The sequence below is a fragment of the Carya illinoinensis genome, chromosome 11, assembly GCF_018687715.1.
Source record: "Carya illinoinensis cultivar Pawnee chromosome 11, C.illinoinensisPawnee_v1, whole genome shotgun sequence".
NCBI lineage: Eukaryota > Viridiplantae > Streptophyta > Magnoliopsida > Fagales > Juglandaceae > Carya > Carya illinoinensis.
In genome coordinates, this window is record NC_056762.1 from 41,816,914 (window position 1) to 41,843,495 (window position 26,582).

Consider the following 26,582-nt stretch of genomic DNA (forward strand, 5'->3'; position numbering starts at 1 on the left):
AAAAAACTGTAATTACAAAATTTGAGATATGCCTAATCTTGTTTTCGAATATTCTGATTCTAATATATGCTCACTTTTGTTTTCAAACATAGACATGCAGGAAAATTTTGGGGGATGCAGATGCAACACAATTGGAAGACTCATCGAGATCTCAAGAACCCCAAGTTGATGATGGAGTTGGTGTTGGAACGCAAAGCAACATTCTTACACAATCAACCCAGCCGTCAAATGAGGTTAGAGAAAAGACATCCTGTTAGAGATGCTTGTACTTAAATTGCATGTGTATTGGTGGCTGGCTTTAATTTTTATTACCATAAAAATGTTGAAATGCTCAAGTATAAAATACACATCTAACACGCGTGCTTAAAAATGAGGACTCAGAATTGCATTTAATTGTTCAACCAGTATTTGTAGCAATTAATGCACAGAAAATACATTAATTGCACAATTACCATTTCAAGTTTCCTGCACCTGAATTGTGTCTAACGGGATGCATTTATAGTTTCAGGGGTGATAAATAAAGAAGGCTGTAAATCTGGAGCAATTAGTGCTGAAATCCGGAGCAAAGATTTCACTGATTTGAAATGCCCAATTTCTTGCACCTGGACTTCCACTTCTTTTTGATGAAGATGTAATTACATTCTTAGCATTTTTTGTACACCTGAATTGTAATTCAAGGCTCTAGGATTCAATGCTTAATGTAAAATTTTGTAATTATTATTTTTTGGTAAAAATAACTCTCGGACATTTGATATGTAAAATCAGGGAAATCAAAATCAGGAATATGTAATTACATGGTGTGCATTTTTTGAACACTTGAATTGCAATTGTAGGCTAGCTATGTATTTCAATGCTTAATGTAAAGTTTTGTAATTGTAACTCTTGGAATGTAAAATCAGATTTGCTTAAATTTTATTTACAGTCTACTAACAACAGTTACAGTTTGTAGTCTCAAGAACAATACATAACAACAGGAATTTTGATATTTATAGAGAGCTTGCAATTTACATTACAGTACACTTGAGACAGGTCCAAGATGTTTCTGCAGATCATAGTACGTTGGACTTCCACAATACATTCTACCAACATTTACATTCTAACAAAAAATCAGTTTGGTATTAGAGTTATCAAACTATCCAAACTAATCCCAAATAATTACAAAAATCACAATCCAATACAAACATAATAATTTATGATTTTCCCTACGAAGACTTGTCTCTCGCTCTCGCACTTTATCTTCCTTTTTACGAACCTCTTTCTCGCGCACCAATATGTCATCCAACATATTCCAAACTGACTCTCTCTTCTACGAATGTTCTCCTCTACCAAGTGAAATATATCTGCCCAAATGAAAAATTCACATTTCCTAGTTTCAAGTTGCACACAATAAGAACATTTAATTAAAATCAAACTCACTATACTAATTAAGATTAAATAACTTGCTTTACCGTCTTATAGTTTGGGCAGACGAAAAATTTCCTTCCCGGATTTTTCATAGTGTGCGATGTCTTTAGGGGTGCTTTCAAACCACACCAACAACTTGGTGTTTCCAACACAAATTCATCAATTACAGACGATGATGATTGTGTAGAAGCCATGAGTGATTAAAAAGACACTGCACAGAAGTTCAGATTTGTATAAACATGAAGTTACTAAAACAGGAATTTCATGTTACTAAAACAGGAATTTACTAACACATATTAGTACTAAAACATATTAGTAAAAACAGGAAATTAGATAACAGAGATTAGTTTAGTACTAAAATAGCTTACTAAAAACATGAATTTACTAACACAAATACATACTAAAACAGATTAGTAAAAACAGGAATTTACTAACACAGATTACTACTAAAACAGATTAGTAAAAACAGGAATTTACTAACACGGATTACTACTAAAACAGATTAGTAAAAACATGAATTTACTAACACAGATTAGTTTAGTATTAAAACAGATTACTATCGACATAAAGTTACTAACACAGATTACTACTAAAACAGTCTAATAAAAACAGGAATTTACTAACACAGATTAGTACTAAAACAAATTAGTAAGAATAGAAATTTACTAACACGGATTAGTACTAAAACAGCTTACTAAAAATAGGAATTTACTATCACAGATTAGTAAAAACAAGAATTTACTAACAAAGATTAGTAAACAGGAAACAACTTGAACTTCTTTCTCAAATTCTCCTGTTTTTCTCAACTTTACATTTCAATCATTTCCATATCAACACTTTAACTTCATGCATAGGTAATATTGTTATGAGGGATCAGTGCACCATACAACAATTTAACTTCAAATAACTGTGGCAAGTAGAATGCAAATTGGAATAAATAATCACAATGCAACTTGGAATAAATAATCAGGATGCAAGATTTTACACCATAACGCAGAACCATAGCTATAACACAAGAAATTTAAACAAATCACCATAGCATAGCGCAGAACCATAGCTATAACACAGGAAATTGAAACAAATCACCATAACGCAGAACCATAGCTATAACACAAGAAATTTAAACAAATCACCACGATCCATAAAGAAATAAACAAATTTAAACCCTAGAATCAGAAATTCCCTCACGCAGATCTTTTCGCCTCGGTGCTATTAGGACTTCGGGACTGAGGGAATAAGGGGTTCGGTGGACTGAGGACTTGGGGACTGAGGGATGGTTCACCTCATAGGTTTGAATGGACCGACCTTCGAGATTGAGGGATGCCGCGATGGGCTTCGATGGCTATCGACGAAAACGTGATGCCCAGATGGGTTAGACGAGACGCTGCGAAATAGCTTTGATGGCCTTCGTCTTCTCTTTAGGAGGGCAGGTTATAGAGAGTGGGAGATGCTGGGGGGTGAGAGTGAAACCCGATGGCCTTCGAAGAAGACGAAGTGACGAAGGGCTCTCAGGGCTGAGAGAGTATGGGAGATGAGTGGGGGGTGAGACTTTGGAGTAGGTGAGACGTATTGATGGAAACCGGTTCAGTGTTTAGTGATCCCGGTCCACACGTCATGAGTGCGATGGTTTCTCCCAAACAGTGGATGCTCCGAAGACTTATTCTATGTACCATGTATGGGCGGTTATTATGACGTAGACTATTTTATCACTCTAGCATACTGTAGAGTCAATACTCTGTTCTTGGCCAGAAAGTAACAAAACACCACTTTCTTCAAGATAACATGAAGTGCGCATGAGCCTTCATTTGGAATTTTCATCTATCTTTATTAGAGTAACGTTAGATATTGTGATAAGTTGTACAAGTATCTTTCATATATTTTTTTTAAATTAGGTCTTTTATTAAAAAATAATTTTTTTACAAAAATTTTATATTTATTAAAAAAAATATGCAATATTTACAAATACAATATATAATTACAAATATCATATCTCCTTAATAAAACCCTTGTTGTTGTAATGGGCATTGAGTAATTTTCCCATGTCAACCCTTACATTCTAAAAATAACTTCAACACGAACAATTAGTTAAAAGGAAATAAGTAGTGTTAAAAAACAAGTAAAATAAAAAGAGAAAAAATATTTATATTTGTGATTATATAAAAGTTGTATAACCTCTTTAAAAAAATAAATTAATATAAAATTTATATAAAATAATTAATTTTTTAATTATAAATTTTATTTTTTTTAAATAATTACGTAACGTTTATACATTTTAAAATTACTCAAATAACAAACTTCATTGAATCACTATCTTGAATATCTAGCACAAACAACGTGGCCGTTGGGTGGTCGTGCCACCCCATTGACGATAAAGCCAACCTTCCAAGATTTTCTTTATGATTTATAGTCGAAGATTCCTTGTCAAGCCCTCTACGCTTACACGTAAAATGCGGTGGCGACTGCTGACCCTCACTGACATCGATCCAACCCACCCCTGACAAACAACGTGGCACCGACACTTCCGTGTCGGCCACGCAAAGCTACCTAACCAAACCAAATCACAACACCTTGTCCTGTTCCGCAGACAAATTAAGCAAATGCCCCCCGCCCCCAAAAAAAACTTCCAAAACCTCAAATTAAAACCTTCGCAGCACCTTCTTAGCCACTTTTCTCTCCCCACCACCAGCAGTACATTTTCTTTCACATATTCCCTAATATTACGTTTCCTCGATTCCTCTTGAACCTTACCTCTCCACATATCTATCTCTGATATACGCAACACATTCTCTTGAATAAGAGTTATCTCTATCTTCCCTTTTGCGATCTTATTCACCGCCACAGCCACCTCCACCGCGACCGTTTGTCAACCAGGCGACGAGACGACACAATGCCGCGTCGTTTCTTCGCCTGCTTCGGCAGAGAAAGCGCTTCTAAGACGTCTTCTGGGGAACGGAACAACGCGACGGCGGACGTATCGGCGGAGGAGCAGCGGCATGGCGGGCCGGTGCTGGTGGAGCTGTTCTCGTCGCAGGGCTGTGCCACGTCGCCCGAGGCTGAGCTGGTGATGTCTAGGCTGGGTAGGGGGGACTTCGATGGGCCGGACCTGCCGCCCGTGGTGGTTCTGGGCTTCCACGTGGACTACTGGGACTATATGGGCTGGAAGGACCCGTTTGGGTCCAGCCAGTGGACCGTAAGGCAAAAGGCCTACGTGGAGGCCCTCAAGCTTGATACCATGTTCACGCCCCAGGGGGTGATCCAGGGTAGAGCCCAATGTATTGCCAATGATGAGAATGCTCTGTTGGCCGCCATCAAGGACGCACCCAGATTCCCTGCCCCCACGTTCCAGGTTGGTACCATTGATCTTTTATTGTCACAAAATATGAATCCAAAATTTGTTGAATTGCGTTGGAGTTGTGCTTTATTTATGTGATTTGTGTGCGTGCTAGTATGTTGTATTTTAGGTGGGCTAAGAATCATTACTCCAAGATCGCACTTGCATTTATAAAAAACATTTGGTAGAACACACTCAATTTCCCTTTTTCCTTTCCGGGATGTGGTATGTGTTATATTGTTCACATTGTCCTTATATGCATTCATCTCCTTACACTTCATCAATAAATATGAGGGACATTTGGTAACTCTATCTTAGATAGAGTTGTGCTGTCTCTTAGACTTACGTCTTTAGAGATTAGCAGTCTGGACTAGACTATGTCAACCACTTTAGTGTGTTGAGAAGCTATCAACCGTTGTAACTGACTTGATGTTTAAGTCAAATTTGTAAGTCCTCTTAAATGAATGGATGTGATCTGTTATTCAAAAAAAAAAATATGAGGGACATTTCTTGGTAAATTTTATATTATCTTTTAGGAACATATTATACTTCATGGAAAATAAATAGATGGAAATAGTGAGAGTTAGACGGTTAAACTGAGTTCGTTGTCAACATGTCAGATGGAAGACTTGTGGAACAAAGAGTTTTCCAGCTGTGGTATATGGTGTAGGGTGGTGCGCAATTATAGGTGCCTTGGGGTTTCAAGTTAGAGGTTCAGGCTGTGCAGCGTGATGTGGAACTTGAACTTGAACTGAACACGTTTCACTTTGTTTTTTTCTGGTAAATCTGAAAGAAATGTATACACTAGGCCACCATGATTGTTGCGCAATACCCAAAGTTGGAAAGCGACTTCCTCACCTAATGAGTGGAAGCCACCTGTTAACAATCATCTATAAATGATATTATGACTGCATTGACACTTTCATTTGCTACCCTTGGTCCAGCTAGATAGCTTGTTGCGTGAGTTGATAGTAGATGGCTTCAAGATAAATTATGATTATATGAACTGCTTCTATTGACTTAAATCTACTTGGCTGCACAACAACAAAATATACATTCTTGATAAATACATGTTGGAGTACTTTCGCCTCCAATCCCGTATGGAATAATGAATAACCATATTTTTATGTGTGAAACTTTGATCACTCTGCACGATTTAATTCCAACAGGCAACCTTCCGAAGTCCGACGACGGACTCCTTGCAAGTCTCCCTAACAGGAGCTCTAAGGAGCAAAGTGGATAATCGTGGTGCCAATGTCATGGTGGCACTGTACGAAAGTGGGTTGGTGACTGACTGTCCCAAGGGGGAGAACAAAGGGCGGGTTCTATCCAATGATTTCGTTGTTAGAAAGCTTGAAAAGCTCTGCACCGTCAAAGACATTTCTGCCAAGAAGACTGTATCAGGAACTGTTAGTTTCTCCCTATGGCAAGGATTCAATGGCAGCAAATGCGGTGTCGTGGTCTTTGTTCAAGATAACTCTCATCAAATTTTTGGTTCACAGAACTTTCAGTTGCCCGATAACATGTGATGAGACACAATAGCTCTGTCTGTTCTTTAACCATAAATCATATTCACAGCATGAAGTTTAGGCCAGGCTGGATTGGATACAAGTGATTTTATGGGAAGGAGTAACAAAGGATGAATCCCACCTGTCCAATGCGGGTTTCTGAGAAGCTCCGGAGAATGTACCTCTCTCCCTCTTTCTCACTCCACAAGTCACCGGGACCTAATTTCAGGCAATAATGTACAGGATATGTTCTGTTTTAGGGTATTTTTTTTCTTTCTTTCTTTGTCCTGTCTGTCTTTCCAAGTACTGGTTGGATCTTATATGTAGGAGATAAAGAGAGGGAGAGAGTTGCATTGCTATATGTCTTCTTTTTATGTTTGGAGTTGAATTCCTGCGTATTGCATTCTGTGGGGGAAGTGGTGTGGTGAGCAACTTTAATTGCTATATTTGTATTTTGTTAAATTTTCATTGCTTTTTTTGAGTAATCGTAAACTCTTTTATTCACTGCCCTGTGCTTGGTGGTAGACACTTCCTACATGATATGCATATGAAGCCCAGCAACTGAAAAAATAAACGAAAGCCACAGGCAAAAATGTAGCAGCCCCTAGTGAAGAAGAGAGGCTTGCCTTCTTGTCCAGTCCTATATAATGGCATGATATATATCCCCCCATTCAAATTAGAGACAAAGTTCGCACCCTCTTATGAATTATTACCATCAAAATGATGACTCAAGTACAAAATACCAAAATACATTCCGTGGAAACCGATAGTTCATCAATAACAACGTAGACTACCAAGAAACAAAGACTAAAAGCCTGACATAAACTGGGCAGCCTAGCCACAAAGATTTACATGCACTTATTCTTCATATAAAGCAAAATCCAATATCTACGAGTAGAAGGCCAAGTCCAAAATCAGGAATCTTTACCCTCATACTGCTCATCTGGAGGTTGGTCATGACATAATGTGTTGTTTCTCTCTACATAAAGCACTGGACTTGCCAACGTCTCCGCATCTTCCCACAACAGATTACAACCTAATGAGTGATGGGTTAATTGATATTCATTCTCCTCGCAAAAGTAGTCGCACCAGGAGAAAAATCGCACACTACGCCGACTCGATTGCTTCAACCTGTTGTCGAGCCAGATATTTCTCCCTCCGCTCTTTCTGAAATACACAAGTGTTAACAGCTATAAAACAAGGAAAGGAAGAGGAGAGTTTTAGGATAAAATTACATCAGAAAGTGCATGAAACCCATACCCATTCATCTATTACAAGCCCTTCTCCCACAACCCTAGGTCCTGTATCTACAGGAGGTTTCTTGCGTGTTTCCAGTGCAGCCTCAGCTTCGGCTAGTTGACGCTTAAGTTTATCCAAAGCCTAGGAAGTAGGGAAAAAACTCACATAATGACACTTGTTAACAAAAGACCCTGCGGTAATTAAAAACTGTCAGAAATTCAACTTACAGGACTAGGACGCTCCATGTCTAAAAAGACAACCCGCAAAATTCGCTCAACTGTTGCTTGATCCTTTTGTTCATCAAACTGTGAGAAAAAGTTCAATAACAAATATTGGGTCAGCACTGGCAAATATCTCACAAGCCAAGAACACACAAGGGGTGGTGGGCTGGGGAAGTTAGAGCAACGTGTGCATTAGTTTTGGAATGGATTATTTAAGCACTACAAACATATTTACCACAGTTGTTTAGCTTAAAACTGTAAAGCGGTTAGAGTTGTTCGACCCCACCACTTCTACATTTATTTCAAAATGAAAATGTAAAGTGTAAAGATCTCAAGATGAACATTTTCCCATAGACAAGCAATAAACATTGTGCATCACAAAGGGTCATGAAACAAAACATAAATGCAGAAAAGAAAACAAAATGACAAATACAAGAACTGAATTAGCATTGCCATCCATGAAAAACATCCAATACAGCACAAATGAACCTCAATTATAGGCTTTTTTTTCTTATCACAAGCAAAAATAACTTTAAATATTTGAGCCTTCTCAAGTACTGACTAATGTTAAAACTCCCTAGCACTACTCTGTTTTGAAAAGTATCATGGCCATTAGTACTCTTGAAAGAGAAATGCAGAATAAGCCATCAATCAACAATTATGCTCAACACAAGTTACAAGACTTCAGCATAAATTCCGCTGAAATATTTGAGTACTGATTCTCCAACCTAACCAATTTACACATTGATTTCCTTATTTGCTTTTGTTTCTCATCCATCAAAATAAAATGAGTTTCAAACTCACAGAGTAGCATTGATAAACTAGCATATTGGTACGAAGGCCATAGAACTTACCAGCTCAGGCACATACTCCATTCCTGCTTTCACCTTCAGACTCATGATCTTGAACTTAATCTTACTCTTCTGGTCCAATTGTTTTTCATTGTTCTCAGTATGCTCCACAAACTTGAACACTGACCATTCAATCATGACATGGAAGAGAAGGGCGGGGGGGAGATGGAGGGAGAGAATTAACGAGATCGTACGTTGGGAAGAGCAAACAAACACAGCAAAACGATTCTTGTAGAAAATTACAAGCCGAATCCCACTTCCCCTACCAATAAAAATTTGAAATTCCAAGAGTAATACCAGTTGCAATAATACTTTCTCCGGGAGCAAGGATACCACCAGGAGGGCGCATATAACAGCTCTTTGGTGCTGTAGTTTGAAACTGAAGCAGGACAAACAAAGCCTTAGATTTTTCTCGTAAATTATTGTAAGCACAGATAAAAGATATTTAAAAAAAAAAAAAAATTAACTGCCTCAAACTCCCGTATAAATTAGAACAGTGGTCCATTATGCTCGGGACTACAACAATTAACACGGACTTTACAGAATGCTACAAACTATCAGTGAATACGGAAACAACGTTAAAAGAAAGAAGCATAGAGAAGATATCAATACCTTGAAAGCAACATGAGACCTGCTTGTGTTCTTCAACCTGATCGCGCTCTTAACCTGTTTACCAGGCTCATCTTCGCGATACACACAACGCAATGTAAGGCAATGAGAACGAAACTAATCTCGAATTTGAAAGATAAAGAATGTGCAGATGTGTGCGCGAACATAGCACATAAACTCGATGGCTTCTCATGTAATCATGCAATCAGAATTCCACCGGGCTAAACAGAAGCTAAGGGCGGTGCCTGATTGACATCTAGAAAGCACTTTTAATGTTTTCATGTTGCTCATTTTTTTTTTATCGCTCAAAATTCCAAAACCTTGAAAAAGTCAATTTTGGAAAAAGCACTCTTTTTTAGCTTTCCCGTAAAGATCTCACCTTAAAAGGGTAATGAAAAAAAAAAAAAAAAACAATTTGCAGGCATTTTTTAGAAAAGGCGAGCAAAGGACGCACAGAGATGATTAAAGAACCCTCCAATAATGAAAACGAAACGCTTATCATCTAATTGAGCAGACCATGAAACAGCAAGTTCTTCGGAATTGATCAAAAGGTCAAAGCAAAGAGCTCGAAGAAAACGACGACGTACTTGGGAAGTAGAGGTTGTTGGTGGGGTCGAGCCGGAGCCTACGCCGAGGAGGGAGCAGCGATCGGGCCACAGACGACACAGTTTTGGAGGACGGCTTCGAATTGGGCCCCACTACGTGTCGGTTGCTTAGGCTCCCGTGGTTACTATGCGTAAGGTGCTGCGTAGAGGAGGAAGACGACGACATATTTCCCGATTGCCAAAACGGGCAGAGTCGGAAAACCTTAACGTCGGAGTGCGACCTGTGGTGGTCCGCGAGGGCCATCGTATCGCCGGAACTTGAGACGCAGCGAGCTGCTATTGGGTCCGCTAGGTCCGTCCGTCCGTCGCTGCGATTGCCTACGTGCCGATCGGAGATTTTAAAGATGATGATGCCACTCCAGATTGCAATATTGTGGGACTCGGAACTCGGAAGTCATTAAGTTAGTTATTAAAAGGCGAATAATAGTCATGACTCCGTTTTATTCAGACCTGGATTGCACAGACACCGTACTCCACGACGCTGTGAAATCACCCACTCTCGTACAGGCGCGTCGGATCCACATCCATTGGAAAAGCAAAGAGAGAACAGCATTGGTGTAAGCTGTAACGTGGTGTCACATGACAGCCCGAGAGCGTGAAAGACATTGCAAAGGGAATTTAGTTTACTTAGTTCGGAGTAGATAGAGTTGGTCGAAGATGTAACGGCATTTCTTTTCTGAAGGTGGGGAGAGGACATGGTTGTAATGATGGTTTGTAGAGATTTAGGTAAGGAGTGATTGTACGGAATTTATAATGGCATTTGTGTGTATTTGGATCTTTTTGGAATTTTGGTTGGGAATTAATTTGGTGAGTTATGATATTTCCTGCGTGAATTAGTTTATTTTAAACGATTTGACGTTTCGGGTTTTCTTTTTTCTTTTTTCTTTTTTTTTACTGCATGTCAGTAAAATCAGGGAAAGAGTAATGCTCCAACTCAGGCCTAGATCTCTTTTATAAAAAAATTTATTTTATTTTATTTTATTTAATCAGCATAATTTTTTAAAATTTTTATATAAAATAAAATAAATAATTTAATTTTTTTTAAATTTTAATATAAAAATAATATATTTTATTCAATTTTTAAATTTAATTTAAATTTATCTCATCTAATGAAAAAAACCGTAGCTCATGGTCTTCAAACTCTTAAAAATAAATTATGTAATTCCCATTCAAATTTGAGCTTTGCAGTTTTGCATCACAGGAGTGGGGCCGATTGAATAAGCTCCTCCGTTGACATTTCCATGAATGAATGAAATTCAGCGCCGGAGCAATACAAATATAAAAATAATTTTATAAATTGATATAATTTTAATTTCGTGAATTAAATTTATTTTATAATAAAAATAATTTTATAATTTATAATTTTTTTTTATCAATAATATGTTTATTTTTTTATTTAAAAATTGGGAAAAATGGAAATAAACAAAGACTTGAAAAAAACAAAAGGAAAAAAGTGGAGGACGAAAACAGGTGATTGTAAGCACTCACTAAGCATAATCCTCAACTTTGAGTGAAAGGACTCGTGACATGTAGTGGACTAGTCTGGCAAACATATCTAAATCTTTTCAACAGATCTCTCCATAACCTACACTCAATGATTACAACAAATAAAAAGAGTTAATTGGGTCCCCAGTAAACTAGGTGAAAGAGGCACTCAGCCTTCTCTTCTTTCCTTCTCCTCTTCTTCTTCTCATCAGGGCATTGTGGCTGAGTCACAGTTCCAGCACTGCGCCACACGTTGTTTCCCTTATTGCCTACAGATTCTGCCACAGCATTTCTATTCTGCTGCATGTTCTTCAATGCCATCTCAAACTTGCAGATCTTCCCATTACCACCCATCTCCTTTTTTTTTTTGTCTTTCTATCTTGGAAATTCGCAGGGGGGTAGAGAATGCTATGAAAGCTGGTTTTAAGAAGGTAGTGACAGGTTGGTCCATAAATATATACTGGGCATTGAGCAAGCAATAAAAGTGGGCTGGCTGGAAATGAAGTACTTTATCTAGAGTTTTCTGGGAAAGTGGTTTCGCGAGAATCTGGGGTTAAAGTGATTGGGTTTCTCACAGCTCCCAGATTTTGTGACACTGGTTTCTCAAATCCCAGGGGTGATGTGCTTGGTTTTGTAATTAATTAATTGAAGCACGTGATGAAGGGGCTGTCGGTTTGGTAATCGGTATTTCACCTAAACGCGGAATTTCTAAACCTATGGTGGTCCAACGTGAAAGAAAGGAAAACAAGAAAATGAGACGTGTCGATTAGGTTCGCTGTCTGTTAGAAATATCAGAAATGTCCTCAAACTTTATAGGTTAATACTTCGTATAGGAGTCAAGAATACAATGATTTTACATGATATGTTAAATTTATTTTATAATAAAAATAATTTTATAATTTAATTTACTGCATCAATTATAATTATATTAAATTGGAGATAGAATATTGGGTCCTTAGATATCTACATTATTTATACCCAGCATCTAATATTATATGATCTACAGAATCTATAATTCCTTAAATTGTTGTAAAAAAATGAATTTAAATCCGAAAATTATAAAATCTATACGGAGTAGGCAAGTGAGTGTAACTTCTTGTTGTACGACGAAGGGATGTAATTCTGAGAGTACGGCTGTTGTTAAGGTTTTATCATCTATGTCAGGATGATTTACTCTGCTTTTTTCTTGGGTATTGCAGCGAATTAGAGAAGCATTTTTTCTTGTATTGATTGTCATGTTAATAAGGGTTTTCAAATATTGTCAAGTATATGGCTGGGCACGCGCATTAAAGTTAAGGATGGAGAGAACAGTTTTCTAGAAACCATTAACATTTCATATCCGTTGAAAAATTGGAAGAATATTTACAAGAATTGGAGCGTGGGGGAGATCAATTAGGACCCCAACAGCTCAAGTACATGACTTTTCTCAAAGACTCTTCGGACTTGTCATGATTTGTAACTTTACTGCTGGATATAGCAGAGGAAGACTGAGAGGAGAGTTTCTTGGCCTGAGAATAGGATCTGATATTGTTCTTGGCATGCTGTTGAAGTGATCTTAGAGGCTGGTTCCATCTGCAAATCCCTTGGTCTTTCAAGGCCTCCACTGCTCCAATACTTGCTGCCACTATCCAACCTCTTCTTGCTGCACTCATTGCTTTCTTTCCTACTGAGACAAAATTGGAATTGACAAGTGTTGTAGATGTAAAAGGGTTTGTGTATTGATGGTATTAGATTTGAGGAAGCTGTCTTTCTATATAAAGAGCGTGTGGAAAGAGATGGGTGAGCGTTGCAAAACTAGTGGCAGTGTTACGCCTGCTGTTTGGGAGAGAAGGGAGAACCCCTGGTATTCGGGGTTCCAATTTTCCAAAACCACTTCCTTTGCTCATTTCCTGTTTCCTTTGAACCTGGATGCTTAGAAAGCGACAGGGCTAATAATAAAATAAAGGGGTCACTAATACATAATTTGATTTTTAGAATTTTGCGTATAAACAGTCATTCCGTCTAATAAACTCTATTATGACTTTTAAAAATGCTTGGTGGGTGTTTAAAATAAAGGCAAAACAGCTCTATATATCCATTTGGGCGTGTCAAGTAATTTCTTTAAAAATGAAACAGGTGAAAGTTCCTCCTTAAGTCAATAGTGGCGTGGCCACTCTTGCGACATGCGGGGGAGTCCCGAAAGAACACGTCTCCTTGTGGACGTGCTACATATTTTTAAATATATTATATATATTTATTTTAATAATTTTATATTTGAATTAAAACTCTTGATAATTAAATTAAAGATACTATTTATTGAAAAACTAATAGTTACCTTCTTTGATAAAAGGAAGCAATACTTAGAAAGTTATAGATAAGAGTCTTGATCTATCTATATATAAAGATTTGTAATTTTCCATCAGTTACATGCATTAATGTAAATAAAGATAGATTAAAAACCTCTATTCAATACTTTTTATATAGAAATTTATGAAAGTTTAGAATTTAAAACTAATCGATTCTTTCAAATATTTGATCAACAATGACTTAGTATTCTAATAATTATTTTATTATTAGATTTTCTCTCAAATCTAACAAGTGCCACCCCTTTTGATTTTTTTAAAGTGAGAAAATGATAAATGTATTAAAAAGAGCACAAACACAGAGATGCCGGTTTGAATACAAAGTTGGATTTCCTTTTTTTTACTTGTTAATTAATCTGGGCAGAGATACAATAAAGCTAGAATAAACAAAGAAAATAAACTGCTTTTTGGGTTTCGATCTACCCTAGTGTGGATTTACTTGGTTTCATTTTTTTAGTTTTTATTTGTGACTTTTTAATCAGGGGTTTATTAAAATAAACTCAAGAATACAAGAGGAGAAGACCATTTTCAGTACACATAATGTTTTAGATATTTTTTAAAAATAAAATTTTTTTAATTACTTTCACCTCTCTCTCTCAATTTTCTGTTGTATATTGAAAAATAAGAAAAAGTATTGGAAGCACCTGTTTAGAGCAGCCGGGCGCACACCATACGTGACGTGCATTAATGACGAGAATGTCTCTGCTTTCCATTCCCTCCCTCAGCATTTTCGTACATTTGATTTTTCAGAAAGAGAAACAGAGGCCGTGTTCCCTCCTCTCTCCCGAACGCAAGAACTCGAAATCCCCCAGTAGGCTGTATACCAGCAGTCTTCCCCCACTGTCCCCCTCGTCTCGCACAAACTCCCCCTCCCGAATCTCCTCATCCTTTTGATTTTTGAGAAACTCTTGAGAAACTGGTCGCTCTGGTTTGCTTTCATTTTGATACATGCCCACTGGTTTGCTTCCATTTTGATACATGCCCAGATATCTGTCTGTGTTTACTTCGGCGTAAATCGGTCCTTGCCCTTCGACTAACTCTGCTTTGGCCTCCATCGCTGTGTGTTTGCAGTATATCTGATCAGAGTTCGATCCAAAGTCCGTGTATAAGCCCCAAAAGTCGTAACCTAAGCGCATCGAGTAAAGCCCATTCGATGAAATCAAAGACATGTTGGCGGTCAAATTTTGGGTCTCAACGAGGGTATCAGTGGGAAACTCAAAACTTTGCCAGATAACTGAGGGGTGCTCGTCGAGCTTTTGTATTTGGAGATTCGAGGAGTTGAGGAGTGCGACAAGGTCACCGTCGGTCCGAGTAGACCAAAACACATTCGAGAGAGGATCTGAAATAACGAGACTGCCATTGAAGAAGAGCTGCGTGGTATCGGACCAGCTAGCTAGCTTAGTTAGGTTGGCGAGCCAGAGTGATTCGGAGGATGGCAGGTGGAGGACGGCGAGGGCCAGCTGGCTCTTGTTGACTCGGAGGAAAGCGAGTGAAAAATTGCCTGTGGAATCGTTAAGGAGAGGTTGGAACGACGACACCTTAGGGTCTGGGGTGGCTTTGAAGCCTCGGAGAAGCTCCTGGGCGGTGGCTCCAGCGCTAATATGCTTCCATATGGACGTGAAGAGAATATAGGCAGTGAAAAGGAGGAGCCGAGTTTCACGTAGATGAGTCACCAATTTGGCGAGTGCGTTCATCGCTAGAGATAAAGATATAATGCAGATTGAGTGAGGGACGGGGGTCTTCGCACTCCAACTGTTTGCTCCGTTCAATGCTTTCCAGGCAATGGCGGCTCTGTGCGGATGAAGTAGCGTCGCTCGGTCTTGCTGGGCAGAGAGACGGCGCCACCGGTGGTGCTGGGCGGAGGAAGGTGACTGGGGCGAGGGAGGAGGGGTTTCGCAAGAGGAATTCGAAATTTTGTGTTTCCTTTCAACCAATCGAAATATGAGGTTTTTACATATCTAAAATGCACGTTTGGAATTAAAAATAAATAAATAAATAATGACGCCGCGTATAGTGTGCAAAGTGTGCAGCTGTACAGTTGTAGATGCGTAGTCTTACTCGAAAAATAAATGTCACTGTGACGCAAAATCCAGTACAATTGTTATTAGAAATAGACAAGTCAGAAGATACAAAATCCAGGCGTATTAGAAATTCAAGATAGAATCAAGTCTTACCAATTGCTCTTTATTCAATCAAAAAGTCTATTTGGACTCGGTAAGGAACCCCCGCACACGTTCCTCCTCGTGTTCAAATGAAACGGTGTCTTTCATGTAAACCAGTTCTTCCCCCCTTTCCTTAGTCACAGACACAGCAAACAGAGCAATAATCTGCTTCTCGTAGCTTGGAATCTCCAATCTCTCCAAGACATAATGACCTATCAAAGCTTGGGATAATTATTCAGATACATTGAACTGCCGATTCTTCTCCAAAAACTCAGCCTTATTATTCATCTGCGTCCCCTTGTTACAAAATCCAAGATTGATTTTTCACATAATAACTGCTTCTCTTGCGAAAGCTTCTCTCTCTTCGAGATCAGGCTTTATTATCTCATTCCCGAAGCTTTTGTTAATAACTTAATCCTCTTTGAATCTGCCTGAAGATTGTCTCTTTTCTCTTTCTTCGGTCAGCTCGTGGATCACCTTCTCTATGACCACAAATGAGTATTTTATATTGCAAATTTTCATGCTATCCTCAAAGTTCAACATGATCGGTAATAACATAACGGTAAAATATTTTTTTCTCTTTTAGTTTTTCTTCTTGAAATTTTCGTAAAGGGTTCAATATTATATAATTGGTTACCTGGAAACCGGGAAAAGATGATGAAAGGAAAGGAATTTTTCAAGTGATGATAAATTTTCTTATGAGTGTACAAGAGTTGGGATAAAAATCGGATAAAAAATTTTCTTGGGCGCAGATTTGGCTGGGTTTCTTGAGAGACTGATTTTACTTTTTTATTTTTTATATATCGGCCACATCAGCCGATTACTCCAAAGGTACCCAACCTCCGGGTACCTGTAGCAGTTTTGGTAATGCATCTCGTCCTTCAACTGTTGGTAGGTAAATCGCCAATCAATGTTCGCTGAGTTTTGAAATTCTGGATCTGTTAACTAAAATCAAGACGTTGTATTTTATTACAAGGGAATTGGGCACCGGATCCATAACAAAATGATACATTTGAATTTCTTCGAACCCAGAATTAAAAAAAACCAAACTCTTCGTTACAAAACGCAGTCTTTATAGCCTATCTTGCTTCATTAGGCCAGTGGTCTGTCTCTGCAGAAAGTTTACCAGATTGATCAGGAAATGTTTTTCTTATGATCTTTTCCTGACATCTTCAGGAATATAACCGAATTGAAGGGGCTGCCACTCGCAAAGGAAAACCCAATTTCTCCATCAAGAGCGAAAAATTATAATGGGACGCAAACTGAGTGAAATGGATAAAGAATTTCGACAATTGTGTTTTGGGCTCAAGTTGTAGGGAGATACAAGTGACAATAAAGGGAAGCAAAGAGAATACAAGCTCTCATGAAACAAGAAATCATTTCTTGGAGGACAAATGATTACATCTTCATAGAATAATATACTAAAATCTGATTGTGCTGGGACCCCAGCAGCTCAAGTCCATGACTTTTCTCACTGACTCCTCCTTAGAACGCTTCATCTGATTAGAAATAGCAGAAGAAGTCTGAGCAGAGAGTTTCTTGGCCTGATAGTAGGATCTGATGTTGTTCTTGGCATGCTGCTGCATTGACCTTATGACAAAGTTCCACCTGCAAACTCCTTGATCTTTCAGGGTCTCCACAGCTGCTATGCTTGCTGCCACTACCCAAGCTCTGCAAGCTGAACTCATTTTTGTTTGATCTTTTGAATTTTGGGTTGAGAGTGTTTTTCGCTTCTTTGTATTCGTGAAAAAGAGAGATCTGAGTTTTTTTATTTTGATGGAAGTGTAGCAGTATGGTGGTCTTTCTTATATAGGCAGGTCAGGTTAAAATCTTCGAAACCGTAAACTTGGCAGGCAATGGAGTAGAAAACCACAGGCAGTCGCTCCAATTGTATTTGGAAAGTGGCCCTGGTATTTGTTGCCAAAACCGCGTGACTGGCTTCCCTGGTAAGCCTAGCTTTATTAATTCGGACGCGAAAGTTCCGGAGCTATTGCTATTATAAAAGTAGAACTGCTGTTTTTGAAAGAGATCTTATATAATAAATTTATCAGAACTGCTGGATGCCGTGGTAAATATAAATGAGATGTGAATGATTGTACGGAAGGAATAAAAATAATTATAAAAATAATTTTTTTTTATGTAGGTTTTATATTAATTTATTTTTTTAAAATGACTGCACATTATTTATACAACCACGACTACAAATATCATTTATTTAAATTTATAAATGAATACGATTTCGTAAAAGGTTTGCAATTCATTATCCTACGTACTATGCATCATTTTTTTTTTAAACATTTGATTTTATTATTCTTATACTAATTGAATTCTTCTACTCATCATTTATACATATATATTATATATTCAATAAATAATAAATAAAAAATTATGTATAGTGTGTAGTGTATGAGGATAATAAGTATAATTTTTTTAAAAAAAATTACTTTTATAAAAGATCTATTTATAACTAAAATATTTATGTTTTTAAAAACACTTGCGGAGAAAATGTAAAACTTGAACACGAAATGGAAAGTTATCAGTTGGATTTATATATATATATATATATTTAAAAAGGGGTGCAACGGAAGAATTTCCATCGGTATTGAATAGATTACATAATATTTAATATTGTTTGAACGAGTTTTTTAAGTAATAATAAATATTTAATAAAATATATAAGGATCATTTTTAAGTATTTATATATTTTTCATTGTTTACGTTAACAAAACCATTAAATGTACAAGAGTGTTTCAAACTGGTAGCCGCAGACAATCTTGCCCAAAACTTACTAAAAAAATACAAGGTGCTAAAATTAAGAAAAGTGTTTCAACGAAATTTCCTTATTAGTCAATCCAATGGTCGTATCAACTGCTTAAGGTTGATTTAGAACTTGTTTCGATATCAGATTTTTTCGAAAACAATTATGAAACTAAATATGAAAATCTCTATAGAGAGACTTCTATAAGATTTTGTAAATCCACGGAAAGTAAATTTGGAGTGAGTACCTGGTTTTTTAGATATATTTTGAAAAAAGCGATTCCATCCATTGAAACGATATTTAGAGATTACTTAAAAGCTTTTGTGATTGTTTCCTAAATGATTATTAACTTTTGGTGAAGGTGCATTAGCTTGTTTGAATGCCTGTGTGCTGATTCTGTGTGCTTCCACTTTGGATCAACACTTTCTTTAGGCGATGAACGTTTCGGTGGCTGTAAACTGGGGCCCGCAGCTGTGAAAGACACAGTGTGAGAGAGAGATCTCCATGAGCTTGCACGAACTCCTCAAGTCAATGCAAGAAGGTGGTACATCGGTTTTAAATTCAGGTGCACTGTACTATTTTCACTTTTCCCAGATTTATCCATTATATGTATGTAAAAAGATTTCAAATTCTACTAGTAAAGTGAAAGGGAAAAAAAAACTGTCTACAAGAATGTACACTGACATAAGAATATCGATATGGGGCTGCAGTACAAGTAATTGGACCACAGCAACTACAACCAACTCAGAAGCAATAAAAATTTGAGGGCCAATGAAGGAGGAAAGGCTGGATTTATTTGCAAAAAATGAATGGGTCAGATCTTTGAAGTACTTAGCTGAGATGAGCTACATCAAACTCATCGGGAAATTTAAAAGTATCGGCTGCACCAAACTTCTTTCGCTCTTCAAAATCTTCCATGGTTTCTTCAATGCTACTATCCTCTCCTTCCTCATGGTGACTGATAGGCGAGGAGGGGTCGTATATGCTTTTAGATCGGCAATCTGGTGTTGCAAGCATGCTAACTTGACCAAAGTGAGAGATTTCAACCACAACGGTGTCATCATCAACCGGTAGGGGTTGTTTCCATGGCTCCCCATCTAGCCTCATGAATGTATGGTCAGCTGCACCCTTATGGAACTCGAAACGGATTCTATTTGCCTACATAACAGAACAATCAAGCATAAAACTTAAGAGAGAAATTTAGAAGGTATTGGATTTCTCTGAACAAAAGAACAGGAGAATAAAAGAATGAATGCAATGTCACCTTGATATTTAAGTTACTCCATTTCATACCTGTGCAAGACGAGTCCCATGGCCATTCGGAGAGAGCAAAACAAGCCCATGCCAAGCATTTCTAAAACCGACAATCTCAATTAGGCCGTCATCAACATATGGGGGAGTGAGGTCCCTCTGCAAATTTATCCACAAATAGCAGTTTATATGTGCCAGTGAGAAATCTTTCTTCAAATTTACTGCTGTTTTTAGGGACAGCCTCTGTTTAGTAAGTAGCTTAGTCATGGATATAATAGAGATAAAAAATTACTAACATCATGCAATTTCTTCTTATTTGGTGTTCCCCAAGGATTGAGTCCCCCAGAAAAACTGGGCAAGTTGAGGCAAACAATAGACCGGATGCTGCAAATCACAGAGAGTGAATTAGAATTGTGAAGTAAAATACTTCATCGAGTGTTGAGTGAAATCATGGAAAGCAACAAATAAGAAAGCATACTTTGGACAAACTAAAATTTTGTGAACATGGCAATTCTTTAAGAAAGCAAATATAAAGACTTCTTAATCACTGGGGTTGCAGTGAAACAGAACTTGGTGAATGAATTCTATGAAATTACGACACAGTGAAAGTACAGACAAGGTTAACTTTGTTGGAAATTACAAAAGCACACATGTTGGATACAAAAGAGTGAAAAAATGAAAATTGGTATATCACCTGCGAGGTATGCAAAGATCCTCCCATTCACCTTGTTTCATGATTTTAACCTTTGTCAGCTGTGCTATGTTCCTGTGAGAAAAATAATAAAATTTTCAAGAAATATAAACCTTCACTCGTGATGTCATGCCACTTCCAATAACCTCCACAAATACTCACCGTGAAGAAGGATGAAATAGTGAAGCACAAAACCATCCTTGAGTGCATCCAAGTTTCAAATAGGTACTCTGGTCCACCCCAAAATAGAAAAGGAATATAAATAATTAGTGGCTCTTTTCCTAAATAAATAATTATCAAAATAATCATCCATTTCTAAAATCTAAAAGAAAATGGAGCTGGTACAGACATGTCACTAAGGGTGGTCCAAGACACCAAAATTAAGTCATAGACAAACGTTATTTCGTCTATGCAGCAAAAGTTCGGAAAAATAGAAAAATGGCATGCTTTATTTATTTCTGGACTGTCTATATGCTTCTATGTAATTAAGGTCCAATTACAAGTCGTTACTATTAGCATACTAAAGAATAATACCTGATTAGCTAACTGATTTTTAAATTTCTCAGGGTGTAACTTTCTCTCAGAGTGAAAGGCATATGATACTTGAGCATCCATTCCTGAACACAAAAACAAACATATCAGTGAGAAACTTGGCAGTGCCATGAGTTTGGAGGCATAGAAATGTGAAAATTTATTGGACATTTATCCTTTTCGGTTATTTCATCCCAAGTATTATAGATATAAAAACCATTTACAATAAAGTGAAATGACGAATAACAACAGTATTCTATCTCCCTTGGTTGTGTATGTTATACACTAAACAGATTGTCATGACTACCCTTTTTTCTTCTTGTTCTAAGCAATGACTAATAACCTCTGACATAGTGCACAACATCTTTTTAAGCTCTATATAAACAGTCTTTATACCTAAAATAAGTTCAGGCGTAGAAGCAATTTGCACTCGCAACAAAACAATCAGAAAACTATATTTTAGACTTTGCATGATATTATATGCTTGAGGAAAATTTGCTTAATTTGGTCATCTTTTCCATTAATTCTGCGTTCTCTAATTTTCCTGAGCTGCAATGCTAGGGGTTTATAAAATTGTAGTTTGTCGACACAAGCCTCTGAAAGATTATGAGAGACCAATACACATTCTTAAATTTCTTACCCATGCTGAAGTAGTTCCAGAATCCCCCTCGAAATGTGTGGTAACCCTCCTGAGAACAGTAAACCAACTTCCTACTCAGCATGCAAGTCGACACCAAATCCAAATAGAGCAAAATTTAGAACACAAGGGAAATCATGAAACTTAAAGAAAGATTGTTCAAGTTCCCAGATTGATGATAAACTATGCATAGTTTGAGTTGTAAATGTTACCTGACACAGATACCTGGAGTTGAACCGTACACAATGGTATCTATAGAAGAATGGTCTGGTACTATCTTGTACATGAGAGCCCAAGCATCTTATTTAAATATTTAATTAATTAAATGTCTTTTAGAACTTTGAAGGTCGCATTGTAAGAGATTCAGGACGCAGGATAACAATAATCCTAACCGGGCAATGCACCTAATATGAAATTAACACATGCCCAATTGAAAATCAAATTACATGATATTTTGAGTGCCAAATCTCTACTGACAAGATACAGCTATGATGGATTTTGCAAGCACCAGCTGCCCACTCATCCGATCAACTTGCATGTAAATAAATAAGATGCATGCACCATGCCTAAGTTTCAAACAAAACATCATCTGATAGATTATATACTAGCTGAGAGTTAAGTTTCAAACAAAACATCATGTGATAGATTATATACTAGCTGAGAGTTCAAGCCCTTCAGTATGAAATGTAAAAGAAGTTGTGTCTAAATTAGAATTTGTACATATTGATTTCGTGCTAAACGTTGTTATCACAGTTCTCTTCAGTCAATAAATGCACCATCCAAACAAGATAATCAAGGCAAAACTACAGAGATCTCCTTTTTGTACTGACACTCACTGCCATCCCCTTGAAGCTTTGATGATACAGACAAATCTCTAGCAAATGTTATTAATTGAAAAAAACGTTAATAATTTTTTCTAGAGCTGAAAGGAAATAATAGTTAGGCAGATAAGGCTATTAATTACAGCCCTCAGTAATAATATTGTTACTGATAAGGGAGGTCAGAATGCCTTCACTTTTCCTCAAGAGATTCCAGTCTTAATCTCAGAAATCTCAAGTGAGCCTATGTGATGTACTAAAGAATCAATTATACTCCACAAAGACAGTTAATGGAAAGAAAAAAATGAATGCAGAGGTGACCTGACTTGCATTCTTAAATCACAAGAGAAAATTACTAAGTAGGAGAAATATATAAGGCCCGTTGTATCCCCTTTAAGCTCAAATGTCTGCATCATCATTGCTGTAATTGCCGATTCTATCATGCTTTCCAGCATGAAGGTCATCTTTTCCTCTATGTATTTTTTTCTTCTTTGTACTTACCAGTAATAATATTATCTAGAAAAATTTACAAACAGAGATTCCAACCTTGATCGGATGGTAAGTTAGTGTTGTGTAAATCTGCATTTCTTCTTGGTATACACACAAATAATAACTACTGAAAAAAAGAGAAGATTTACCATATTCAGTTTATCTGTCTGTGAGACTCGATGAAATGCATGCAAAGAATGTGGTAATTCAAGAGGTGCAATAGGGTCACATGCTCCTTCTTTTAGAGCCTTCATCCTCATGATAATATGCCAGCTGAAAAGTGAAAAAATAACTCAGAGAACAAAAAAAGTTTCAAGCTGACAGAATGCCCGCTTTATTATGTCAAAAAGCTTGAACTAAAAGGACATGTTACCTGTCAATTTTCATTTCCTTTGCCGTCTTTACTTGATTCAAGAATGATTCCACAGAATGCTGATCTGTGCCTGGATTTTTCTTTCCCTGTATATTACCATCATGTCATGCAAAACTTCTAAGCTCAATAAGCTTTGAATGGTGACGACAAATATGAAGCATTAATCTCGAGATGCAGATAACTGATACAAATCCATATTAGATTTTTTTTTATAGGTATCTGTATAACACCAAGAAAAGGTGGTGTTTTCTTCTATGACCAACATCAATTGTAGCTAGGGTTATAGGCAAGAAAATTCACGTCATTAATAGCAGTTCCTGATCTATAAGTGGGTCAGTCTATCAGGGAAAACATAAATTACATGAGGAAATTAAACCACAAAAAACCATCATTATATTGACATTCAAACGTTTCTATTATTCAAGATCAATAAACATCATGTCGTACCCAGCCAAAAGAAAATGGTAGGTTGTTTCCGGTTCCCAATGGAACTGTTGCGATGGGGGGAGGCTGTGGTAGTTTGAGATCGCATACTACTCCAAGCAGCCAGCTGGCAGTCCCATCTCCACCAGCAACCTAATGATAAATGCGTATAATAGATACAAAAGAAAAGAAATCAAGGTTACGATATGATTATTTGCAAGGACTTGTGCATTTATGCATGGAAACTGGGAAAGAAATAACAAGAGCCATACTTGAAAGGAAACTCACAATTATTCTCAACCTCTTTTGGATTTCAGCTGCCAAATCATCTTTACTGCACTTAAGAGCTTCTAGGGTGAGGTAGAGCTGGCATAGTACCTTATCAGGAGCCATTTCTCCCAAATCAAAAACCTGAAAAATCAGACACCCAATGTCAATCCCATTAGGGGCTTGAAATTTTATAACCTTGACCACATATCCTATTGTTAAGATGTCTTTCACCAAGAAATCTAACTTGTGTTTGAGTAATAGAATTACCTGGTTTTTATTTAGGAGAGCACGATATGTAACAAGAAGTTCCCCTCCCAGCTGGCCTCCGCTTTTTGAATTAATGAAGACTATCACAGGACAAGTAGGTATATAGGAAGCATTGCTAATTTTTGAACCAGGTACAAGTATGTAATCTGGAATGTAGAAGTCCTCCAAAGTTTTATCAGATATGGTGTCCCCCATTACCGCTTCCAAACTGCAGATTAAACAGGACCATCCAATTTAAAGACTAGAAACTACCAATCCATTTGTAATTTAACTAAAACAATGTTGATACAATTTAGAGTAGCAATTATTCTTTAGCGGTTCTAATGCAAACAGTAAGTATACCCTTGATCAAATTCCTCCCTTGGGCAACTAACTGACTACCTCAAAAAATGGGCACCAAAAGTGCTATATGCTTATCATCATACGTATGTTACTGTTGACACAAAATCTGTTTAGTTGATGGCTTAAACCCTTTCTTTTCACCTGTAGAGGTGGGAGGGGGCGAAGAAAAGGAGAAAAATCAAATGGAATAAGAAAATGTATGAATCTAAAACCTAACCTTAAACACAAACTTGTATAGTTTATGGTGCACTTTTCAATGTTAGATTTAAACTGTAAATACATTTATAGATAAACTTTAGACTTCAACCAACATGGTAGAAAGATGCGCATTGCAAACTAACGGTGCAGATTCGAATGTGGATGATTCATGGACGAACCAAATCGCGTCCTTGATGAATAATATAGTCAAACAACTCGTATTTGATAAGCCAACGAGCAAAACTCCACATTATATTTGCGATGAAACAAAATTAATCAAATCGCCTATTCACTACTCCATCCATAACACACATGTACTACTTTGCGGACCCAATCTTCATAAGACCAGGAATAATACACAAATGATGAAAAACATGGAGATATGGCAGCCACCATCCCACACAATTATTTTTTGAAGCAATAAGGGAGTAGCAGATGGTAAAAACAGAGTACAAGACTAAAGCGGCTCTTTGCAGTTGTGGAATGTGGAACGAATTGAGGATGCTCTCGAGTGGGAATGTGATTTACTTGAGAAGCATTGCGGCTCTTTATGCCACAATCCCACACATAGCAATAAAACTACGAATGTAACCCCGAATATATCTGGAAACGATTTGAGAAGCCAGTGACAGCTCACGCAAACGGCTCCCCAAACGGAACGCAATCCTGTACAAGAATTCGATTTCCCATCTACGCTACGTCAAACGATCAGAAAATCAAATCACAAGACAACTTCCAAAAAATGAAAAAAAAAAAAAAAAAAAAAAAAAAAAAAGAATGACCAGACAAACAAACAATTTCCCGGAACCTCTTTTGCGTACGATTTGCTTGAATTTCGTTTCCAGCAACCAAACAGGTCGTTTAGTTAGTAATTCAAAGGAGGCAGAAAACATCGTCGAAAAAGGTAGGTAGCTAGAATTGAAAGAAGAAGATCCTCTTTACCTGTAGAGATATACTCACGAGACGAAAAGAGAAGGAGAGATTCGATTCAAAGCGATGAAAAGAGAGCACGGAATCGCAAGGGATCATATATATTTATACATGTAAAAATGTGATTGTTCTTTGTTTCAATTTGGGTATTATATTGACGCGGCGGTTTGAGAAAAAAAGGTGGGAAAGAGAGAAAGCAGAAGGAAGGTGCTGATCGCCTAGCTCTTTAGGCATGAGAGTGTGGTACGAAGAGAGAGGGACTTGGCCATTTGCGTTGCGTCGTGTTGTGTTTATGCGTGAGTATGTTTCCGCGGGATTCGTCAGAGGAGAGGTATTTAATTTATGTTTGGTTTTTGCACCTTCAACAAAGGAGCAGAATTGGTACAGTACAGGAGCGCTGCTTCAATTAACATTTGGAAATTGGAAAGGGACTGCGCTGCCTGGCGCGCATGAGCTCACTGAGCTTTTACCATATATACATTATACACTACGGTGGAAGAGCGTCGCGGTCAAACCTGGAGCGAGGTTATTTATTAGGACGAGGATGGCTCATGGCTCTACAGCTTCCGCAGGAGCCTGGGGGCTCCCATTACAATATTTTATATATATATATATATAAATATTTTTTTAAATAAAAAATTTATAATATTATTAGAAAATATTTCATCAATTATTAAGTAAAAAAATTAAAAATCCTACTAACATTTTCCATTAGGATAAACGCTTACAGTATTTTATCAAATATGTAATATATTAAAATGATAAATCTACTATTTTCTAAGTTTATATCTATTGCGCCTCGTATTTCTAACTTTTACAAACTTTAAACCTTGTTTGTTTATAATGA

General features: G+C 37.2%; 6 protein-coding genes across 9 annotated transcripts; 1 reads left to right on the top strand and 5 right to left on the bottom strand.

The window, feature by feature from the left end:
- Positions 1–4,004: 4,004 nt before the first annotated feature.
- LOC122281191 lies at positions 4,005–6,747 on the top strand. The gene is made up of 2 exons (XM_043092523.1): positions 4,005–4,750; positions 5,905–6,747. Exons 1-2 carry the CDS (start codon positions 4,292–4,294, stop codon positions 6,262–6,264), a joined length of 819 nt encoding a protein of 272 aa, XP_042948457.1. The 5' UTR covers positions 4,005–4,291; the 3' UTR covers positions 6,265–6,747.
- Positions 6,748–6,919: 172 nt separating this feature from the next.
- On the bottom strand, positions 6,920–10,430 carry LOC122281192 (vesicle-associated protein 4-1-like). Its single transcript, XM_043092524.1, has 7 exons — positions 9,751–10,430; positions 9,167–9,237; positions 8,852–8,933; positions 8,558–8,676; positions 7,710–7,787; positions 7,504–7,623; positions 6,920–7,410 (listed from the first exon to the last, which is right to left on the bottom strand). The coding sequence occupies exons 1-7, from the start codon at positions 10,010–10,012 to the stop codon at positions 7,351–7,353; spliced, it is 792 nt and encodes a 263-aa protein (XP_042948458.1). The 5' UTR covers positions 10,013–10,430; the 3' UTR covers positions 6,920–7,350.
- Positions 10,431–12,564: 2,134 nt separating this feature from the next.
- LOC122281217 lies at positions 12,565–13,054 on the bottom strand. Its single transcript, XM_043092564.1, has one exon. It carries the CDS (start codon positions 12,903–12,905, stop codon positions 12,642–12,644), a length of 264 nt encoding a protein of 87 aa, XP_042948498.1. The 5' UTR covers positions 12,906–13,054; the 3' UTR covers positions 12,565–12,641.
- Positions 13,055–14,208: 1,154 nt separating this feature from the next.
- LOC122281215 (PAN domain-containing protein At5g03700-like) lies at positions 14,209–16,878 on the bottom strand. The gene has a single exon (XM_043092562.1). The coding sequence runs from the start codon at positions 15,287–15,289 to the stop codon at positions 14,342–14,344; it is 948 nt and encodes a 315-aa protein (XP_042948496.1). The 5' UTR covers positions 15,290–16,878; the 3' UTR covers positions 14,209–14,341.
- Positions 16,879–17,020: 142 nt separating this feature from the next.
- On the bottom strand, positions 17,021–17,561 carry LOC122281216. The gene has a single exon (XM_043092563.1). It carries the CDS (start codon positions 17,443–17,445, stop codon positions 17,179–17,181), a length of 267 nt encoding a protein of 88 aa, XP_042948497.1. The 5' UTR covers positions 17,446–17,561; the 3' UTR covers positions 17,021–17,178.
- A 1,564-nt stretch (positions 17,562–19,125) lies between these two features.
- On the bottom strand, positions 19,126–26,153 carry LOC122281214 (diacylglycerol kinase 5-like). Of its 4 annotated transcripts, none has more exons than XM_043092559.1 (14): positions 25,748–26,153; positions 24,647–24,748; positions 24,266–24,473; positions 24,017–24,139; positions 23,753–23,881; positions 23,306–23,391; positions 23,082–23,205; positions 21,629–21,677; positions 20,992–21,074; positions 20,620–20,687; positions 20,461–20,532; positions 20,063–20,150; positions 19,809–19,925; positions 19,126–19,673 (listed from the first exon to the last, which is right to left on the bottom strand). In XM_043092559.1, exons 3-14 carry the CDS (start codon positions 24,458–24,460, stop codon positions 19,347–19,349), a joined length of 1,461 nt encoding a protein of 486 aa, XP_042948493.1. In that variant the 5' UTR covers positions 24,461–24,473; positions 24,647–24,748; positions 25,748–26,153; the 3' UTR covers positions 19,126–19,346. The 4 variants fall into 4 exon arrangements, with proteins under 4 accessions (XP_042948493.1, XP_042948492.1, XP_042948495.1 ...); XM_043092558.1 differs by having other exon boundaries at positions 24,608–24,748; XM_043092561.1 differs by lacking the exon at positions 24,647–24,748 and adding an exon at positions 25,259–25,471.
- Between the last annotated feature and the right edge of the window lie 429 nt (positions 26,154–26,582).

Excerpts from the sequence above, each read along its gene's own strand:
- LOC122281191 (XM_043092523.1), top strand. The coding sequence starts at position 4,292 with ATGCCGCGTCGTTTCTTCGCCTGCTTCGGCAGAGAAAGCGCTTCTAAG. Across the intron at positions 4,751-5,904 it reads TCCCTGCCCCCACGTTCCAG|GCAACCTTCCGAAGTCCGAC; the intron begins GTTGGTACCATT and ends TAATTCCAACAG.
- LOC122281192 (XM_043092524.1), bottom strand. The coding sequence starts at position 10,012 with ATGGCCCTCGCGGACCACCACAGGTCGCACTCCGACGTTAAGGTTTTC. Across the intron at positions 7,788-8,557 it reads TGGAGTATGTGCCTGAGCTG|TTTGATGAACAAAAGGATCA; the intron begins GTAAGTTCTATG and ends TTTTTCTCACAG. Across the intron at positions 7,411-7,503 it reads GGCTTGTAATAGATGAATGG|AAAGAGCGGAGGGAGAAATA; the intron begins GTATGGGTTTCA and ends TGTGTATTTCAG.
- LOC122281217 (XM_043092564.1), bottom strand. The coding sequence starts at position 12,905 with ATGAGTGCAGCAAGAAGAGGTTGGATAGTGGCAGCAAGTATTGGAGCA.
- LOC122281215 (XM_043092562.1), bottom strand. The coding sequence starts at position 15,289 with ATGAACGCACTCGCCAAATTGGTGACTCATCTACGTGAAACTCGGCTC.
- LOC122281216 (XM_043092563.1), bottom strand. The coding sequence starts at position 17,445 with ATGAGTTCAGCTTGCAGAGCTTGGGTAGTGGCAGCAAGCATAGCAGCT.
- LOC122281214 (XM_043092559.1), bottom strand. The coding sequence starts at position 24,460 with ATGGGGGACACCATATCTGATAAAACTTTGGAGGACTTCTACATTCCA. Across the intron at positions 23,882-24,016 it reads AAAAGAGGTTGAGAATAATT|GTTGCTGGTGGAGATGGGAC; the intron begins GTGAGTTTCCTT and ends ATTTATCATTAG. Across the intron at positions 20,151-20,460 it reads GATCTTTGCATACCTCGCAG|CATCCGGTCTATTGTTTGCC; the intron begins GTGATATACCAA and ends TGTGATTTGCAG.